This window comes from Polyodon spathula, chromosome 26 (genome assembly GCF_017654505.1).
Source record: "Polyodon spathula isolate WHYD16114869_AA chromosome 26, ASM1765450v1, whole genome shotgun sequence".
NCBI classification, from domain to species: domain Eukaryota; kingdom Metazoa; phylum Chordata; class Actinopteri; order Acipenseriformes; family Polyodontidae; genus Polyodon; species Polyodon spathula.
The window spans coordinates 15610001-15626449 of record NC_054559.1 but is presented as its reverse complement, the minus strand read 5'-3'; the positions used below and the strand labels follow the sequence as shown (position 1 = coordinate 15626449).

The 16449-nt window shown below is 48.7% G+C and overlaps 2 protein-coding genes across 2 annotated transcripts in view; both read right to left on the bottom strand.

The window, feature by feature from the left end:
* Window positions 1–1176: 1176 nt before the first annotated feature.
* On the bottom strand, window positions 1177–3075 carry LOC121301017 (mitochondrial import inner membrane translocase subunit TIM16-like). The gene is made up of 5 exons (XM_041230089.1): window positions 2997–3075; window positions 2601–2685; window positions 2060–2196; window positions 1606–1671; window positions 1177–1346 (listed from the first exon to the last, which is right to left on the bottom strand). Exons 1-5 carry the CDS (start codon window positions 2997–2999, stop codon window positions 1245–1247), a joined length of 393 nt encoding a protein of 130 aa, XP_041086023.1. The 5' UTR covers window positions 3000–3075; the 3' UTR covers window positions 1177–1244.
* Window positions 3076–3505: 430 nt separating this feature from the next.
* The window catches only part of LOC121300500 (coronin-7-like), a 13683-nt gene continuing 739 nt past the window's right edge, over window positions 3506–16449 (bottom strand). The window contains exons 2-10 of the mRNA XM_041229070.1: window positions 16400–16445; window positions 10186–10271; window positions 9673–9814; window positions 9488–9577; window positions 6090–6206; window positions 5339–5474; window positions 4846–4937; window positions 4402–4488; window positions 3506–3977 (exon numbers count right to left, since the gene is read on the bottom strand). Coding sequence (XP_041085004.1) covers window positions 3969–3977; window positions 4402–4488; window positions 4846–4937; window positions 5339–5474; window positions 6090–6206; window positions 9488–9577; window positions 9673–9814; window positions 10186–10271; window positions 16400–16445 — 805 coding nt within the window. The 3' untranslated portion in view covers window positions 3506–3968. The remainder of the gene's footprint in view (window positions 3978–4401; window positions 4489–4845; window positions 4938–5338; window positions 5475–6089; window positions 6207–9487; window positions 9578–9672; window positions 9815–10185; window positions 10272–16399; window positions 16446–16449) is intronic.

The window sequence follows — 16449 nt, the reverse complement described above, 5'->3', positions numbered from 1 at the left end:
CAACTAAAGATGTGATTTCATGAGACACCCTGACCCGCACATGCATTCCATATCCCTTCAGACATGGAGTTTATTTTTATTAGATTTTTAGAAATCTATATAGTCTGAGACGTTGCCCTACCAAAACACTGAAAATAAAAACCTGCTGCATTTTAAAATAGATGCATAGAAAGTGAAACGTGATGCAGTTAAACACAGTGACTGATAGAGAAGTGAATGTGATACAGTTAAACACACAGTGACTGATAGAGAAGTGAATGTGATACAGTTAAACACACTGATAGGGAAGTGAACGTGATGCAGTTAAACACACTGATAGGGAAGTGAACGTGATGCAGTTAAACACACTGATAGGGAAGTGAACGTGATGCAGTTAAACACACAGTGACTGATAGGGAAGTGACCAGCTTTTTGAAGTTGCTCGATGATCCAGGAAAGGAAGGTGGAGTGGTTCTGTAAATCAGACTGTGCGGTCTCAGGAAATAATGCCTGGACATGGCTACAGAACATGGCTGTGTGACTGGACTGGCCTGCCTGGTACAGGAAGAGGCTGTGTGACTGGACGGGCCTGCCTGGTACAGGAAGAGGCTGTGTGACTGGACTGGCCTGCCTGGTACAGGAAGAGGCTGTGTGACTGGACGGGCCTGCCTGGTACAGGAAGAGGCTGTGTGACTGGACGGGCCTGCCTGGTACAGGAAGAGGCTGTGTGACTGGACAGGTCTGCCTGGTACAGGACGTGGCTGTGTGACTGGACAGGTCTGCCTGGTACAGGAAGAGGCTGTGTGACTGGACAGGTCTGCCTGGTACAGGAAGAGGCTGTGTGACTGGACAGGTCTGCCTAGTACAGGAAGAGGCTGTGTGACTGGACAGGACTGCTTGGTACAGGAAGAGGCTGTGTGAACTTCAAAATAGGAAGAAAGCATTTTGAGCAGCTGTACCAGAATACCCGGTTTTCTTGTTGGATGGAAAGAAAGACTCCTATTGCATAGTCATTTTAGCCAATCCAGGTTTTACTACTACCAGCTTGATTAGCCGCAGTGTGTACAGGTAACAAGCTCAGGTGCATCTTATTAAACTCCTTGTGAAAACCAGGAATGGATCAAAACTGCTATGCAACGGGATCCCTGCAGTAATAAAAGACCCCAAACCACACCAGCACAGCTAGACAAAGTTACGTACTGAAAAGGGATTTTATTTTGGAGATATAATTTACAGGGGAGGGGAGAGGGGGCTGCTGGCTGGGCTCAGGTCTCGGGGTGCTGCTGTGTTTTACTCCGTGTCTGGGAGCTCTGGTCCTGCTTCTCAATCTTCAGCTCCTCATCCAGCCGCTCCTTGGCACGCACCACCTGGGGAGACAATCACACAGACACAGCCATCAGGACCCCACTACAGCAGGCCAACCTCGTCTCACTCGAGCTCAGGGAAAACTAAGAGAAAGCCAAGTTATGTTTCTTCTCGTGTCTTCTTAACTGCACTGTTTAGTTATGAATGACAATGACGTTTAGCACCGAGGATGAGACTCTGACAGCTGATGATCTTGCTTTCAGAGAATCCAGACATTCCCTCAGGGACATTATGATGAGAAGAGCACAAAGCAGAGCTCACCTTTGACTGCAGATAGAAAGACCCACCAACCAATTTGTCATTAACTTTAAACAAGTGCTCGTAGTTCTGTAAGAAAAAAACAAAACAAAAAAATCAATTAGGACTGGACTGCGTGCATAACTGCACCAGGTTTACTTTCCCTAGGTCTGTATCTATTGTATAATGCATACACATTATGTTTCATTATAATTTAATTAAAAAAATCCTGACTGAATGGGATTTAAATAATCTAAAATGTAGAGCTGTTTGGAAGAGTCGTTCTAACATTGGAAACACTGCAAGACTACACAAAACTGGCATTACATTGGAATACAGAAACAAAAAGTGTGACATGAAGTAAAACTCTAAGACAAGGGCTCTGCCTCTCCAGAGAGTGGGAGGGGAGGGATCTGCCTCTCCAGAGAGTGGGAGGGGAGGTTGCATTTGACCTGCAGTACTCAGTGGCCCAACACACCTTCTGAATTTCCTCTGGGGAGAGCGTGGAGATGTTGAGGACCTGCTGGGCCTCCTGTAGAGTCATGCCCGAGATGCTGGAAGCAGCTGCAGACTGCTGACCAGACCGGCCTCGAGCATCGGCTGCAGCTCTACTGGCTGAAGAGGGGAGGGGAGGGGAGGGTTAAAACCAGAAGTCGTTCAATACAGCTGAACTATGAGAACCATGAGGCTATGCTAAAGGAACAGACATGCACGCAGGCAGACTCTCAGTTTAACAAATATTATCATTGACAGATCGTATTTTCAGGCTAAACGCTGTTTACAAATAAATAAATAAATAAAATGCATTTACTTGTATTTCGCCATAGGTTTTAAAACAGCACTGACTTTAATAATAATAATGATACTAACAAGACGAAATAATAAATAACATTTTTTATAAAACGAGAAGCTTTTAGCATTTTACTGCTGTCCTTAAAACGGAAGCATGACATGCATTTGCAGTGACGCTATCACGCCAGGGCTCCAGTGTCTTGCCGGCTGGACCCCGATTCACTGACCGGCGAATTCCTGCCTCAGCGCCTTGGCAAACGCCCTTCCGATCACCTGCGCCCCCATCACCACGATCTGAGCCAGGTACTTCGCCTGGGCGGGGAGGAGAGCGGGTTAAAGGGTGGGACAGCATTCATACAGGCAGAAACGATCACAGCTCACACTACGAGGAGGAGAGAGACTGCGCCTCTCCAGAGAGCCCAATTGCACTGCCGGAGACATCAACACAGGACCGCGCAGAGACGAGTCTTTAGGAAAGCTAGACTTGGAACGACGCATTCATTCCGGTCGAAGCATAATTACCATCTAAATAACTAAAGTCCGCAATGAATGTAAAGTTTAAAAACACACAGCCTTGGTTATTCTTTGCAATAATGTAGCTTTGGCTGCCCCCCCTTACTCACCATGTTGTACGCTCTCAGGCAAGGTCACCCCGGGGTCAGGGGCAGTAAGGAACAACAGAGTTTTTTTTTTTTTTTAATGCAGCTCCTACAAGACACTAACTTTCAGTTTTCGCCCTCTGCTGGAGGGTGGTCAAAATTACAGCCTTTCCGAATCGAAGCTTGAATGACGTGTCGAAGGGGCGTAGCACGCCCTCTTGCGGTTCAATGGGTTATTGATACGTTCTGGAGACTGCGTGTTTAAATATGAAAAATTGCGCAGGCGTACCGTGTAGCTGAGGAATTTGGAATAAATGACTTGTTACACTCTTGTTATTGTCATTCTCAGTGCTAATAATAAGATGATACGTGCTTACTGTGCAGTTTTTTTTTACAGTACTTGCAAGAGTCGTCAGCATCTAGAAGCTCTTAAATTAATCACTAAGTTTCATCAGTCTTTTCTTTGTATTGATTGCAAACCATCTGAACGGCCTATGGTTGCAAATAATAATACAAACACACACCAAACAAAGTTCATTTACATTTCTGTTTTTATTGTTATTTAAGGCAACATTGCCAGTAAAACTCTACTTTAGAAATGTGTTAGTTATATCTATATTTTCAAACTAAAAAGAAAAAATAATTGAAATGGAATGCTGTTGATCTCAGTGAGGTATGAAATGAATGGCAATGACAGGTCCAGGACACCAGGGGGCAGGAGTCTGAGGTGAATGGCAATGACAGGTTCGGGACACCAGGGGGCAGCAGTATGAGATGAATGGCAATGGCAGGAGCCTGACAGCTGGTCAAGCAGAAGCCAGGCTTGCCCCCGTGAGCCCGAGATCCTTCCAGTCACTACAGGGAGGGCTTCCAGTTTGAAACTCCAGGCAGGCAGTGGGGGGAGGGGTTCAGGAGGTACTGGGTGGTTTCCACCAATGGAATAGCATTCCCAAATCACTACGGTCACACTGACTGCTCCTCGTGGACCTCGTCATTCTAGTCGTCCTGGAACAGATACAGAAAGAGGGATCAGCCAGGCAGCCTCAGCAGATTTCAGGACCGAACCCCTCCTGCAGCCAGCCCGGAACCCCTGACCCAAACGCTAGGAGCTCTGGCTGAGGATGAGCGGTCGGGGTAAAGGGAGGGTGCGACAGCTGGCAGTCAGGGTTCAGAGGTGACCTGCTCTGGCAGGACTGGCAATCCTCTATGTATGTGGCAGACCCAGTGCTCAGCTGCAGTGAGTGGGGTTAGCGTGCTGTGATTGGCTAGCTTGCTGCAGTGAGTGGGGTTAGCGTGCTGTGATTGGCTAGCTTGCTGCAGTGAGTGGGGTTAGCGTGCTGTGATTGGCTAGCTTGCTGCAGTGAGTGGGGTTAGCATGCTGTGATTGGCAGGCGTGCTGTGAGTCGGACAGCGTGGAGGCGGGCCTCACCCATTCGTCATCGTCTACGCCCTCGAAGGACTCCTGTGGCAAAGGATCCTCACGGTTCCCCAGCTTCGCCACCATTGCACTCAGCAGCTGCAGAGACACCGAGAGGCACCGTACATGTAATGTATAATACAACCAGACTGAGCAGGAACGTACAGAGACACCTTGCATGCAATGTATATTACTACCAGACTGAGCAGGGACACAGTGAGACAGAGAGACTCTGGGACAGACTGGGACAGTCATCACAAAGACACACTGAGATACAGTACAAGAAGGACAGTTGCGGAGGAAGCTGTGAAGACAGACACACAGAGACACGAGACACGAGACATACAGACATTACAGAAAGACATACTTACAGAGAGGACGGGGGAAACAGACGTGCAAGAAACAACAGAAGCCCTGCCCGTGACATCACGGGCTGCGTGGAGGGGGCGGGGTTACCTCTTCTTTCTTCTGCTCATCACTCTTCTCCTCCAGGTACACAGAGGACGGGGCGTACTTCCTGACCGGAGCTTCCTTCGGGGCCTCGCTCACTGACAGACAGACAAACAGACACACACACACAACACTACTTACACAGGCATTCTCAAATACAGAGCCTGTAAGTCTGAACTTATACTGTGGCTGTTAAATGATTGATTTAGAGCTACTATTATAGCTAAGAACATATTGACACGCTGTAGCACAGTGCAGCCATTATATACAATAGTAACAGCATAGCAGTGTGATAGAGAAGTATGGTAAACCATGGTAACCTATGGTAAATGCACAGTATACAGTAACCATGGGAAAAGCATGCGGGAAACCTGTAAGAAATATATTGTGGTGAACTTCTCTAAGGGCCACACAGCCACTGCATGGTTACACCCAAGCACTGGGACTCTGGACACAGTGTGCGGGTCCCTGCCTCGCCGTCTCTCTCTCCGTGTCGTACCGGGGGTCATGCCTTTGGGCTGCAGGCTGATCTTGCGGTGCTGCCCGTTGGATCCGGAGAGCCAGGCTGAGGCGGACAGAGCCGGCTCCCACCACACTGCCGTCTCGGGGAACAGGTCGTCCTGGAAGTACTCCTTCTGCAGGGAGAGACGGGGACGTCTGAAATCCGTCCTCATAGCACACGTTTACAACACAAGCCTTCAGCATGTGGGATAGGGTTTACTGTTTGAACACGCTGCGATATCGGTAAAGACTTGCTGGCAATAGGAAGGTTTGTCTTTATTAACTTTCTATACTACAGCATGCTGTGCCACACTGATTAAGACATCAGCTGATGTCCTAGCTTCACCCAGCAGACCCTATTCTATACAAGTCTACAATCCCAAATACAGTCACCTTCCACCAGGTAACATTTGCTTTAACAAAAGGCACCATTTGTATGCTGCAGTAAAATTATATTTCTTGTTAAGTTATGATAAAAAATCGATGGCTTGCTGTGATTGGCTATTTAATCCAAATTGTCACTAAAACACAATTTTGTTTTACAGAATGGAAAAAAAAACACAAATTAAGCATCGAAAACAAATAAGAAACAACTTAAAACTTCATTCAGGTGACTGAATGAAAAGTGTCAGTAATTTCTTTCTGCTTTGGTAACTTCACTGGCTGCCTTGTGAACCGGAGTAGCTTTGAGAATGCAGCCCTGTGCGTTGCACAGCAGTCCCGGGTTGCTGTGCGTGCTGCTCTCGTACCCTCACTCGCGGGGCTCGGAAGACGACGGGCTCGATGGAGGTCTTGCTCAGCCGCAGTGCCTTGGCGAACTCTACCTCCCGCACATCACACTCTGACTTGGGCAGGAAGGAGAAGGCCTGCAGACACAGGAAGCAGTCAGAGAGGCAGGAGGGGGCTGGAAGTTAACAAGCCAGAACAAATGCAATGCATTTCTCACTTCGGGAAGCTCCTAGCTATAGCATGTTGTATCTGTAATGAATGCTTTACTAATGCAATGCAATTCTCACTTCAGGAAGCTCCTAGCTATAGCATGTTGTATCTGTAATGAATGCTTTACTAATGCAATGCAATTCTCACTTCAGGAAGCTCCTAGCTATAGCATGCTGTATCTGTAATGAATGCTTTACTAATGCAATGCAATTCTCACTTCAGGAAGCTCCTAGCTATAGCATGCTGTATCTGTAATGAATGCTTTACTAATGCAATGCAATTCTCACTTCAGGAAGCTCCTAGCTATAGCATGTTGTATCTGTAATGAATGATTTACTAATGCAATGCAATTCTCACTTCAGGAAGCTCCTAGCTATAGCATGCTGTATCTGTAATGAATGCTTTACTAATGCAATGCAATTCTCACTTCAGGAAGCTCCTAGCTATAGCATGTTGTATCTGTAATGAATGCTTTACTAATGCAATGCAATTCTCACTTCAGGAAGCTCCTAGCTATAGCATGCTGTATCTGTAATGAATGCTTTACTAATGCAATGCAATTCTCACTTCAGGAAGCTCCTAGCTATAGCATGCTGTATCTGTAATGAATGCTTTACTAATGCAATGCAATTCTCACTTCAGGAAGCTCCTAGCTATAGCATGTTGTATCTGTAATGAATGATTTACTAATGCAATGCAATTCTCACTTCAGGAAGCTCCTAGCTATAGCATGCTGTATCTGTAATGAATGCTTTACTAATGCAATGCAATTCTCACTTCAGGAAGCTCCTAGCTATAGCATGCTGTATCTGTAATGAATGATTTACTAATGCAATGCAATTCTCACTTCAGGAAGCTCCTAGCTATAGCATGTTGTATCTGTAATGAATGCTTTACTAATGCAATGCAATTCTCACTTCAGGAAGCTCCTAGCTATAGCATGCTGTATCTGTAATGAATGCTTTACTAATGCAATGCAATTCTCACTTCAGGAAGCTCCTAGCTATAGCATGCTGTATCTGTAATGAATGCTTTACTAATGCAATGCAATTCTCACTTCAGGAAGCTCCTAGCTATAGCATGCTGTATCTGTAATGAATGCTTTACTAATGCAATGCAATTCTCACTTCAGGAAGCTCCTAGCTATAGCATGCTGTATCTGTAATGAATGATTTACTAATGCAATGCAATTCTCACTTCAGGAAGCTCCTAGCTATAGCATGCTGTATCTGTAATGAATGATTTACTAATGCAATGCAATTCTCACTTCAGGAAGCTCCTAGCTATAGCATGTTGTATCTGTAATGAATGATTTACTAATGCAATGCAATTCTCACTTCAGGAAGCTCCTAGCTATAGCATGCTGTATCTGTAATGAATGCTTTACTAATGCAATGCAATTCTCACTTCAGGAAGCTCCTAGCTATAGCATGCTGTATCTGTAATGAATGATTTACTAATGCAATGCAATTCTCACTTCAGGAAGCTCCTAGCTATAGCATGCTGTATCTGTAATGAATGCTTTACTAATGCAATGCAATTCTCACTTCAGGAAGCTCCTAGCTATAGCATGCTGTATCTGTAATGAATGCTTTACTAATGCAATGCAATTTCTCACTTCAGGAAGCTCCTAGCTATAGCATGCTGTATCTGTAATGAATGCTTTACTAATGCAATGCAATTCTCACTTCAGGAAGCTCCTAGCTATAGCATGCTGTATCTGTAATGAATGATTTACTAATGCAATGCAATTCTCACTTCAGGAAGCTCCTAGCTATAGCATGCTGTATCTGTAATGAATGATTTACTAATGCAATGCAATTCTCACTTCAGGAAGCTCCTAGCTATAGCATGCTGTATCTGTAATGAATGCTTTACTAATGCAATGCAATTCTCACTTCAGGAAGCTCCTAGCTATAGCATGCTGTATCTGTAATGAATGCAATTCTCACTTCAGGAAGCTCCTAGCTATAGCATGTTGTATCTGTAATGAATGCTTTACTAATGCAATGCATTTCTCACTTCGGGAAGCTCCTAGCTATAGCATGCTGTATCTGTAATGAATGCTTTACTAATGCAATGCAATTCTCACTTCAGGAAGCTCCTAGCTATAGCATGCTGTATCTGTAATGAATGCTTTACTAATGCAATGCAATTCTCACTTCAGGAAGCTCCTAGCTATAGCATGCTGTATCTGTAATGAATGCTTTACTAATGCAATGCAATTCTCACTTCAGGAAGCTCCTAGCTATAGCATGCTGTATCTGTAATGAATGCTTTACTAATGCAATGCAATTCTCACTTCAGGAAGCTCCTAGCTATAGCATGCTGTATCTGTAATGAATGCTTTACTAATGCAATGCAATTCTCACTTCAGGAAGCTCCTAGCTATAGCATGCTGTATCTGTAATGAATGCTTTACTAATGCAATGCAATTCTCACTTCAGGAAGCTCCTAGCTATAGCATGCTGTATCTGTAATGAATGATTTACTAATGCAATGCAATTCTCACTTCAGGAAGCTCCTAGCTATAGCATGCTGTATCTGTAATGAATGCTTTACTAATGCAATGCAATTCTCACTTCAGGAAGCTCCTAGCTATAGCATGCTGTATCTGTAATGAATGCTTTACTAATGCAATGCAATTCTCACTTCAGGAAGCTCCTAGCTATAGCATGCTGTATCTGTAATGAATGCTTTACTAATGCAATGCAATTCTCACTTCAGGAAGCTCCTAGCTATAGCATGCTGTATCTGTAATGAATGATTTACTAATGCAATGCAATTCTCACTTCAGGAAGCTCCTAGCTATAGCATGCTGTATCTGTAATGAATGCTTTACTAATGCAATGCAATTCTCACTTCAGGAAGCTCCTAGCTATAGCATGCTGTATCTGTAATGTCTGGTTGCATGTCTGGGTGTCACTCTCTCTGTCTCTTGACGTATCTTTGTGAGTGTCTATGTATATTTGTGTGTGGCTACGACAAATTTGGGACACCTCTTATTTATCGTGTGGCTCTCTGTTAACATGTTAGAAAGTGTCTGGGGGTGAACGGGGTTCTTCCAGACTCACAGATTGAAACCCAGCTATTAGGCAAGTTTCATGGTACAAAACCAAGCAGTCTTTTTGTCTAAAACCAGGTCCCCAGACCCTGCTCCGAAATGCTCTGTGTGGACGAGGGGCTGACAGGAGTGCATTGTGGGTACCTTGTGAGGGTCACTGGAGTTGAAGCTGCTGCACTCCAGGAAGTGGGGTGACTCCGGGGTGATCTCGTAGACATACACTCTGGTGTCACCCTGAAACACCACAAATCAATCACACACACGTGCCTGTATAACATCAATAAGATTCATGATAATAGGATGATTTCCAGGGAAACCCTGTCGCATACCTTGCCGGTGAGGAAGACGGTGCTGGTGTCTTCATCGTAGAAGGGGATGAGAGTGGAGGGGGAGACGTCCGTGCTGACGGTGGCCAGGGGTCCAGAGGAGAGCGAGCCCACTGCGTACAGGTAGAGCTGCCGCTCGCTGCGGCTGTGAGGCAACAACGAGAGATGAGAGATCAGCAACAGCCGATATCACAGGAACCTACTGCTCTCAGTGAGCAAAGCTAACGCTGTAACAACACTAACAGCACTGTAACTACACTTAATAACACCGTAATAACACTGTAACCACACTTAACAACACCTTTAACACTGTAACAGCACTGCAATAGTAATGTAACAACACTGTAACAGCACTGTAACTACACTGTAACAACACTTAAAAACACCTTAATAACACTGTAACAGCAGGCATGGCAGGGAGTTGAATGCAGTAAGAGGCAGGGTGAACAGCACAGGTTAAACTACAGAACAGGCTGTCCGGTTTAAGGGGTGAGGGAGGCAGTGGTTGACCCCTACCTGTCAAAGCCAGACACCAGCAGGAATTTACCCGCACAGACCCACACCAGCCGGGCGCCACGAGCCCCACTGGGACCGGGACCCTCCTAGTGAGGGGAGAGAGAGAGAGAGACCATACACACATGCAATATGAACCTGGACAGACACTGTAAAGAGAATTTGAATTACACACCCCAAAGCTTAGTGCCGTCTTATACAATAGTCGTGTATTCTACTCTTGTAACATTTTAGTTAACACAGTTATTAGAGTTATTGTGATGATCTTCTATAACATACTGTAACAGGGAGAGATCTGTGCTGACTCTGCTGGCGTGTTCACGGGCTGCAGGAAGAGGGCGGCAGTCGCCCAACAACCGCCTGTGAGTCATGGCAGTGACACGGGGAGGTGGGAAAGTGTGAGTGTGGACTTTCCCCCTCTCTGAATGGCCGAGAGGCGGGTCTTGGGTGATTGTCGGTCCTATAAAGTAACGCTCTGTTGTTTCCTCAGGTCTGCCCACTTAGACGCACTAAGGGTGCGGACACTTTGATTCAGGACCGGGAATCAGCGAGACAGAGAGAGAGAGCGGGGAACCCTTGGGCAGACCCCGGCGTATTGTGGAAGAGCAGGCGAGATAGCCGAGAGAGTAGGACGGTGATCCGGGTCGTGCGGGTAGCGGCGACCGGGATAACGCTGCCGAGTGCAGCACCTTTTATTTGTAGTTTTATTACTGTTTTATTTTCCCTTGTTCTTTTCGCCTTCTGTTTTCATTATTATTTCTTTGAGCACCTGCGAGTGCATTTGAAGGTCGTGTACCAGCTGTGGTATTTCCGTGGTGCTGTCTATCATCGTTGATAGGCAGCCCACGGTCAACAGTGCCCTCTACCGGAGGGAAAAATTACAGGGAAAGGAAAAGAGCCGGCTTAAAATAAAACTGGGCACCTGTGTGGTGTTTTCCAAATACACCTGTCTGTCTCCTTGTCAGTGAATTACCCACACCCCTTCCACACGTGGTGTCAGAAGTGGGATTCACTGGCACTGCCCCAAGCAGTGCAGCTAGAGAAGGAGCAGACTAGCGATGGATGCGACTCAGTTTGCCGCAATGATGGACCTCCTGCGCCAGACGCTCACCGCGGCAGTACAGGGGGCGGCTAGACCCGCAGCTCCAGACCACTCCATCCAGAGACCCACCAAAATGACGGCCGAGGATCGACCGGACGCCTACTTGGAGGTGTTCGAGGCTATGGCGATCTCGGCCGGGTGGCCCCAAGCCCAGTGGGCTAGCTATGTGTTGCCCCAACTCACCGGGGAGGCTCAAGCAGCTGCGAGGACGCTGTCCCCGGAGCACATGTTGGATTACCCTCGGCTGAAGGCAGCCATCCTAAACCGTGTGGGGGCCACACCGGAGGGCTACCGGAAGAAATTCCGGGAGGAGCAGTTTGCGGCCGGGGAGCACCCACGAGCCATCGCCCACCGTCTGAAGGATTACGCCCTGGGTTGGTTGAATCCTGACCTAAACACCAAAGCCAGGGTGGTGGAAATGATCGTGGTGGAGCGCTTCCTGGAGTGTCTAGCCTCGGGACCTCGGCTGTGGGTCCAGCGGCAGGCGCCGGACACGCTGGACCGGGCGGTCGAACTGGCCGAGCAGTACCAGGCAGCGGAGCCAACGCCTGCGAAACTGCCCGGGAGGAGTGTGGCTGCTGGATCGTCCCCTCAACTGGCCCCGGAAAGGGCGAAGGGACTGGGGGGAAGGGGTAGTCCAGGATTTGGTCGGGGGGTGTCGGCGGGAGCTCCCGGCCCGGGTACTGGGGCAGGGTGGGGATACCCACGGGCTGCTGCAGTGTCGGACCGGGGTCTCGCGCGGACGCCTTATCGGCGAGCCCCTTTTATGGCTCCAGTGTTTCCCCCTCTTTTCCAAAACTTCGGGGAGAGAAACCAGCCCACCGAGGTGTTGGACGTGCAGGGAGGTGGGCCACCTCTCCCGGGACTGCCCCGTGATGGAGTGTGACCTCAGCCGACCAGGTAAGCACGTTCAATTACCTCAGTCGCTTCAGCACACGGGTTTTGTTATTCCTGTGACAGTGGATGGTACAAAAACCCAGGCTCTCCTGGACTCAGGGTGTAGTCAGTCTCTGGTACAGGAGAGCCTAATCTCACCGGGGCATAAACGTATATTGGGACGGGTGCATATTAAATGTATTCATGGGGATGTCCGCTCCTATCCCAAGATAAATGTGTGTATGACTATTGGCCAGCAGGTGACGCAGGTGCAGGTAGGATTATGTCCTCGATTGCCGGTACCAGTAGTTCTGGGACGGGACTGTGAGCAGTTTAAAGATTGGTTGGCTGCTCTGACAGCCCCGTCTTCTTTATTGGCTAAGAAAGAGGAAGTAATTGGAGAGATTTTTCCCTTTCGCGATCCAGAATGGTTTTGCCATAGATTTAAACCCCGTAAAACTAAACGGGAGCGTCGGATCGCTAAGAATGAGGGCTGGCAATGGAGGGAGTCGGAGAAGTTTCAGGTGGGGGCGGTTGGTGAAGAGTCCGGGGGGGAGGTCGCGGAGCCAGCGCAGGGGTCTGGCTCGGCTGCCTCTGCTCGGGACCGACCTGACCCCGAGTTGGAAGCCATGGGAGCTGATTTCTTAGCTCGCTCCCGTGACTTCCGACTCGAGCAAGGGCGTGACGACGTGCTGGGCAGGCTCTTTGACCAAGCAGCGGTGGTTAATGGTCGGGTGGTCGAGCCCAGACGCGCCGCCACGTACCCCCACTTTGAAATTGATCGAGACCTACTGTACCGTGTTGATAAATTACCCCAGACCGGTGAAGTGCGTCATCAGTTGCTCATTCCTCAGCCCTTTAAGGAGGATTTGTTGCAGCTGGCTCACGCTATTCCCCTGTCTGGTCATTTGGGAAGGGATAAAACTAAAGCAAGGCTTGTGTCACGGTTCTTCTGGCTGGGGCTGGATGGCGATGTTAAGCGGTTTTGTGAGCGTTGTGGGGAATGTCAGAAGGCCAGCCCTAGAGCCGTTCCACGAGCCCCTCTGGTGCCTTTGCCCCTAGTGGAAGCTCCGTTTGAGCGTATTGGGATGGACATAGTTGGGCCACTAGAAAGGAGTGCGGCAGGATACACCCACCTACTTGTCATTCTGGATTACGCTACGCGTTATCCAGAGGCAATTCCCCTCCGATCTATGTCCGCTAAGTCTGTTGCCAACGAGCTTGTGAAGGTTTTTTCCCGGGTGGGGATTCCCAAAGAGATACTAACCGATCAAGGCACCAATTTTATGTCCCGACTAATCCGCGGAACATGTAAGCTTTTGGGAATTAAGACCATTAGGACCTCTGTGTTTCATCCTCAGACAGACGGTTTGGTGGAACGCTTTAATAAGACCCTTAAGAACATGTTGCGCAGATTTATTCGTAGTGATGTGCGTTACTGGGACCAGCTGATTCCTCCCCTTCTCTTTGCGATCAGAGAGGTTCCCCAGGCTTCTACGGGGTTTTCACCATTCGAGCTGCTGTATGGGCGGAGACCCCGGGGCGTGCTCGATCTGGTCAGAGAGATGTGGGAGGAGCAGCAGGACAATTCGACCAATACAGTCCGGTATGTGTTGGACCTGCGCAAACGTCTTGAGTCTGTTGGGAAATGGGCGCATGACAATTTGCAGCAGGCACAGCACAGACAGGAGACACAATATAACCGAGGAGCCCGGTTGCGCACATTTCAGCCGGGGGATAAGGTACTTCTTTTACTACCCAGTTCTGAGTCGAAACTCTTGGCTAAGTGGCAAGGACCCTTTGAGGTTACACGCCAGGTTGGGAAGGTGGACTATGAGATCTGCCAGCCGGAGCGACGGACAGAGAAACACATTTACCATATCAATCTCTTAAAGCCTTGGTTACAACCAGAGGCGTTGTTAGTGGCGCATGCAGATGACGTCACGGACCTGGGACCTGATCTTTCTGTGTTGGCAAGAAAAGGATCGGTACAGATTGCTGAGAATCTGACACCAACGCAGAAATGTCAGGCTCACGGTCTGGTGGCAGAGTTTCCTGACGTGTTCTCTTCAGTCCCGGGGCAGACTCGAGTAGCCCATCATCACATTGATATTGAGCCGGGGGTGCTAGTTCGCCAGAGGCCGTACCGTATACCTGAGCGTAAAAGACAGGTAATAAAAGCGGAAATTGACGAAATGCTGAGACTGGGGGTAATAGAAGAGTCCCAAAGTGACTGGAACAGTCCGATCGTTTTAGTCGATAAGCCAGACGGGTCAACTCGATTTTGCATTGATTTCAGACGAATCAATGAGAAATCGAAATTTGACGCTTATCCGATGCCCCGAGTAGATGAGTTGCTGGAGCGTCTAGGCACGGCTCATTTTATGACGACACTGGATTTAACGAAGGGGTACTGGCAGATACCCCTGACTCCGGAATCTAGAGAGAGGACGGCGTTTTCGACTCCCTTCGGGTTGTACCAATTCAGGACCATGCCCTTTGGGTTGCACGGAGCCCCCGCCACTTTCCAGCGGATGATGGATCGCATCTTGCGGCCCCATCAGCAGTACGCCGCTGCTTACATAGATGACGTGGTTATCCACAGTGAGGATTGGCCGAGTCATCTGTGTAAGGTAGCGGCGGTGCTGCAATCCTTGCGGGAGGCGGGGCTCACTGCTAACCCAAAGAAGTGTGCCATTGGGAAGAGTGAGTCGGAGTATTTGGGGTATCGAGTAGGGGGCGGCCAGATCAGACCGCTAGTTGCTAAGGTGAAAGCCTTGGCTGACTGGCCGGTTCCTACAACCAAAACCCAGGTGCGCTCTTTCTTGGGACTAGCGGGCTATTATAGAAAGTTCATCCCGAGTTTCGCTACGCTCGCTGCTCCCTTGACAGACCTCACCCGGAAGGCTGCCCCAAATACGGTTCAGTGGACGGAGTCGTGCCAGAGGGCCTTTCTCGCCTTGAAGCGGAGGCTGTGTAGTAAGCCAGTACTATGCAGCCCGGATTTTGGTAAGAGGTTCACCCTGCAGACGGATGCGTCAGAGACAGGTCTCGGGGCAGTGTTGTCGCAGGAGGTTCGGGGAAGCGAGCACCCAGTCCTGTATATCAGCAGGAAGCTCCTTCCCCGCGAGAAAAATTATAGCACCATCGAGAAGGAGTGTCTCGCGGTAAAATGGGCAGTCGAGTCACTCCGGTACTACCTCCTGGGGCGACACTTCACCCTGGTTACAGATCATGCCCCCTTAGCATGGCTTCACCGGATGAAAGATAGCAATGCCAGAATCACGCGGTGGTACTTGGCCTTGCAGCCCTATGCCTTCAGGGTAGTCCACCGAGCAGGAAAGCTGCATCAAAACGCAGACTTTTTCTCTCGGGAAGGCATGGGGGTGTAAGATTTTCGAATGAACCGGTGGTGTCATTCTGAGGGGAAGGATATGTAACAGGGAGAGATCTGTGCTGACTCTGCTGGCGTGTTCACGGGCTGCAGGAAGAGGGCGGCAGTCGCCCAACAACCGCCTGTGAGTCATGGCAGTGACACGGGGAGGTGGGAAAGTGTGAGTGTGGACTTTCCCCCTCTCTGAATGGCCGAGAGGCGGGTCTTGGGTGATTGTCGGTCCTATAAAATAACGCTCTGTTGTTTCCTCAGGTCTGCCCACTTAGACGCACTAAGGGTGCGGACACTTTGATTCAGGACCGGGAATCAGCGAGACAGAGAGAGAGAGCGGGGAACCCTTGGGCAGACCCCGGCGTATTGTGGAAGAGCAGGCGAGATAGCCGAGAGAGTAGGACGGTGATCCGGGTCGTGCGGGTAGCGGCGACCGGGATAACGCTGCCGAGTGCAGCACCTTTTATTTGTAGTTTTATTACTGTTTTATTTTCCCTTGTTCTTTTCGCCTTCTGTTTTCATTATTATTTCTTTGAGCACCTGCGAGTGCATTTGAAGGTCGTGTACCAGCTGTGGTATTTCCGTGGTGCTGTCTATCATCGTTGATAGGCAGCCCACGGTCAACAGTGCCCTCTACCGGAGGGAAAAATTACAGGGAAAGGAAAAGAGCCGGCTTAAAATAAAACTGGGCACCTGTGTGGTGTTTTCCAAATACACCTGTCTGTCTCCTTGTCAGTGAATTACCCACACCCCTTCCACACATACATATAGATGCATTATCATGGCTCGATGATCAATAACCAATCCTTAAACCCAGATCTCTGACAGGCCCCACAAGCCCTGGGTTCCTGTACCTGGGTCGGCTCGGCTGACTTGCGGGGGTCGTAGATCCGGACCTTCCTGT

What these genes read in the sequence shown, in the direction of transcription:
- LOC121301017 (XM_041230089.1), bottom strand. An exon ending in CCCCAGAGGAAATTCAGAAG is followed by an intron (nt 1,672 to 2,059) that starts GTGTGTTGGGCC and finishes TTTTTCTTACAG; the next exon opens with AACTACGAGCACTTGTTTAA. An exon ending in CTTTCTATCTGCAGTCAAAG is followed by an intron (nt 1,347 to 1,605) that starts GTGAGCTCTGCT and finishes TTGTCTCCCCAG; the next exon opens with GTGGTGCGTGCCAAGGAGCG.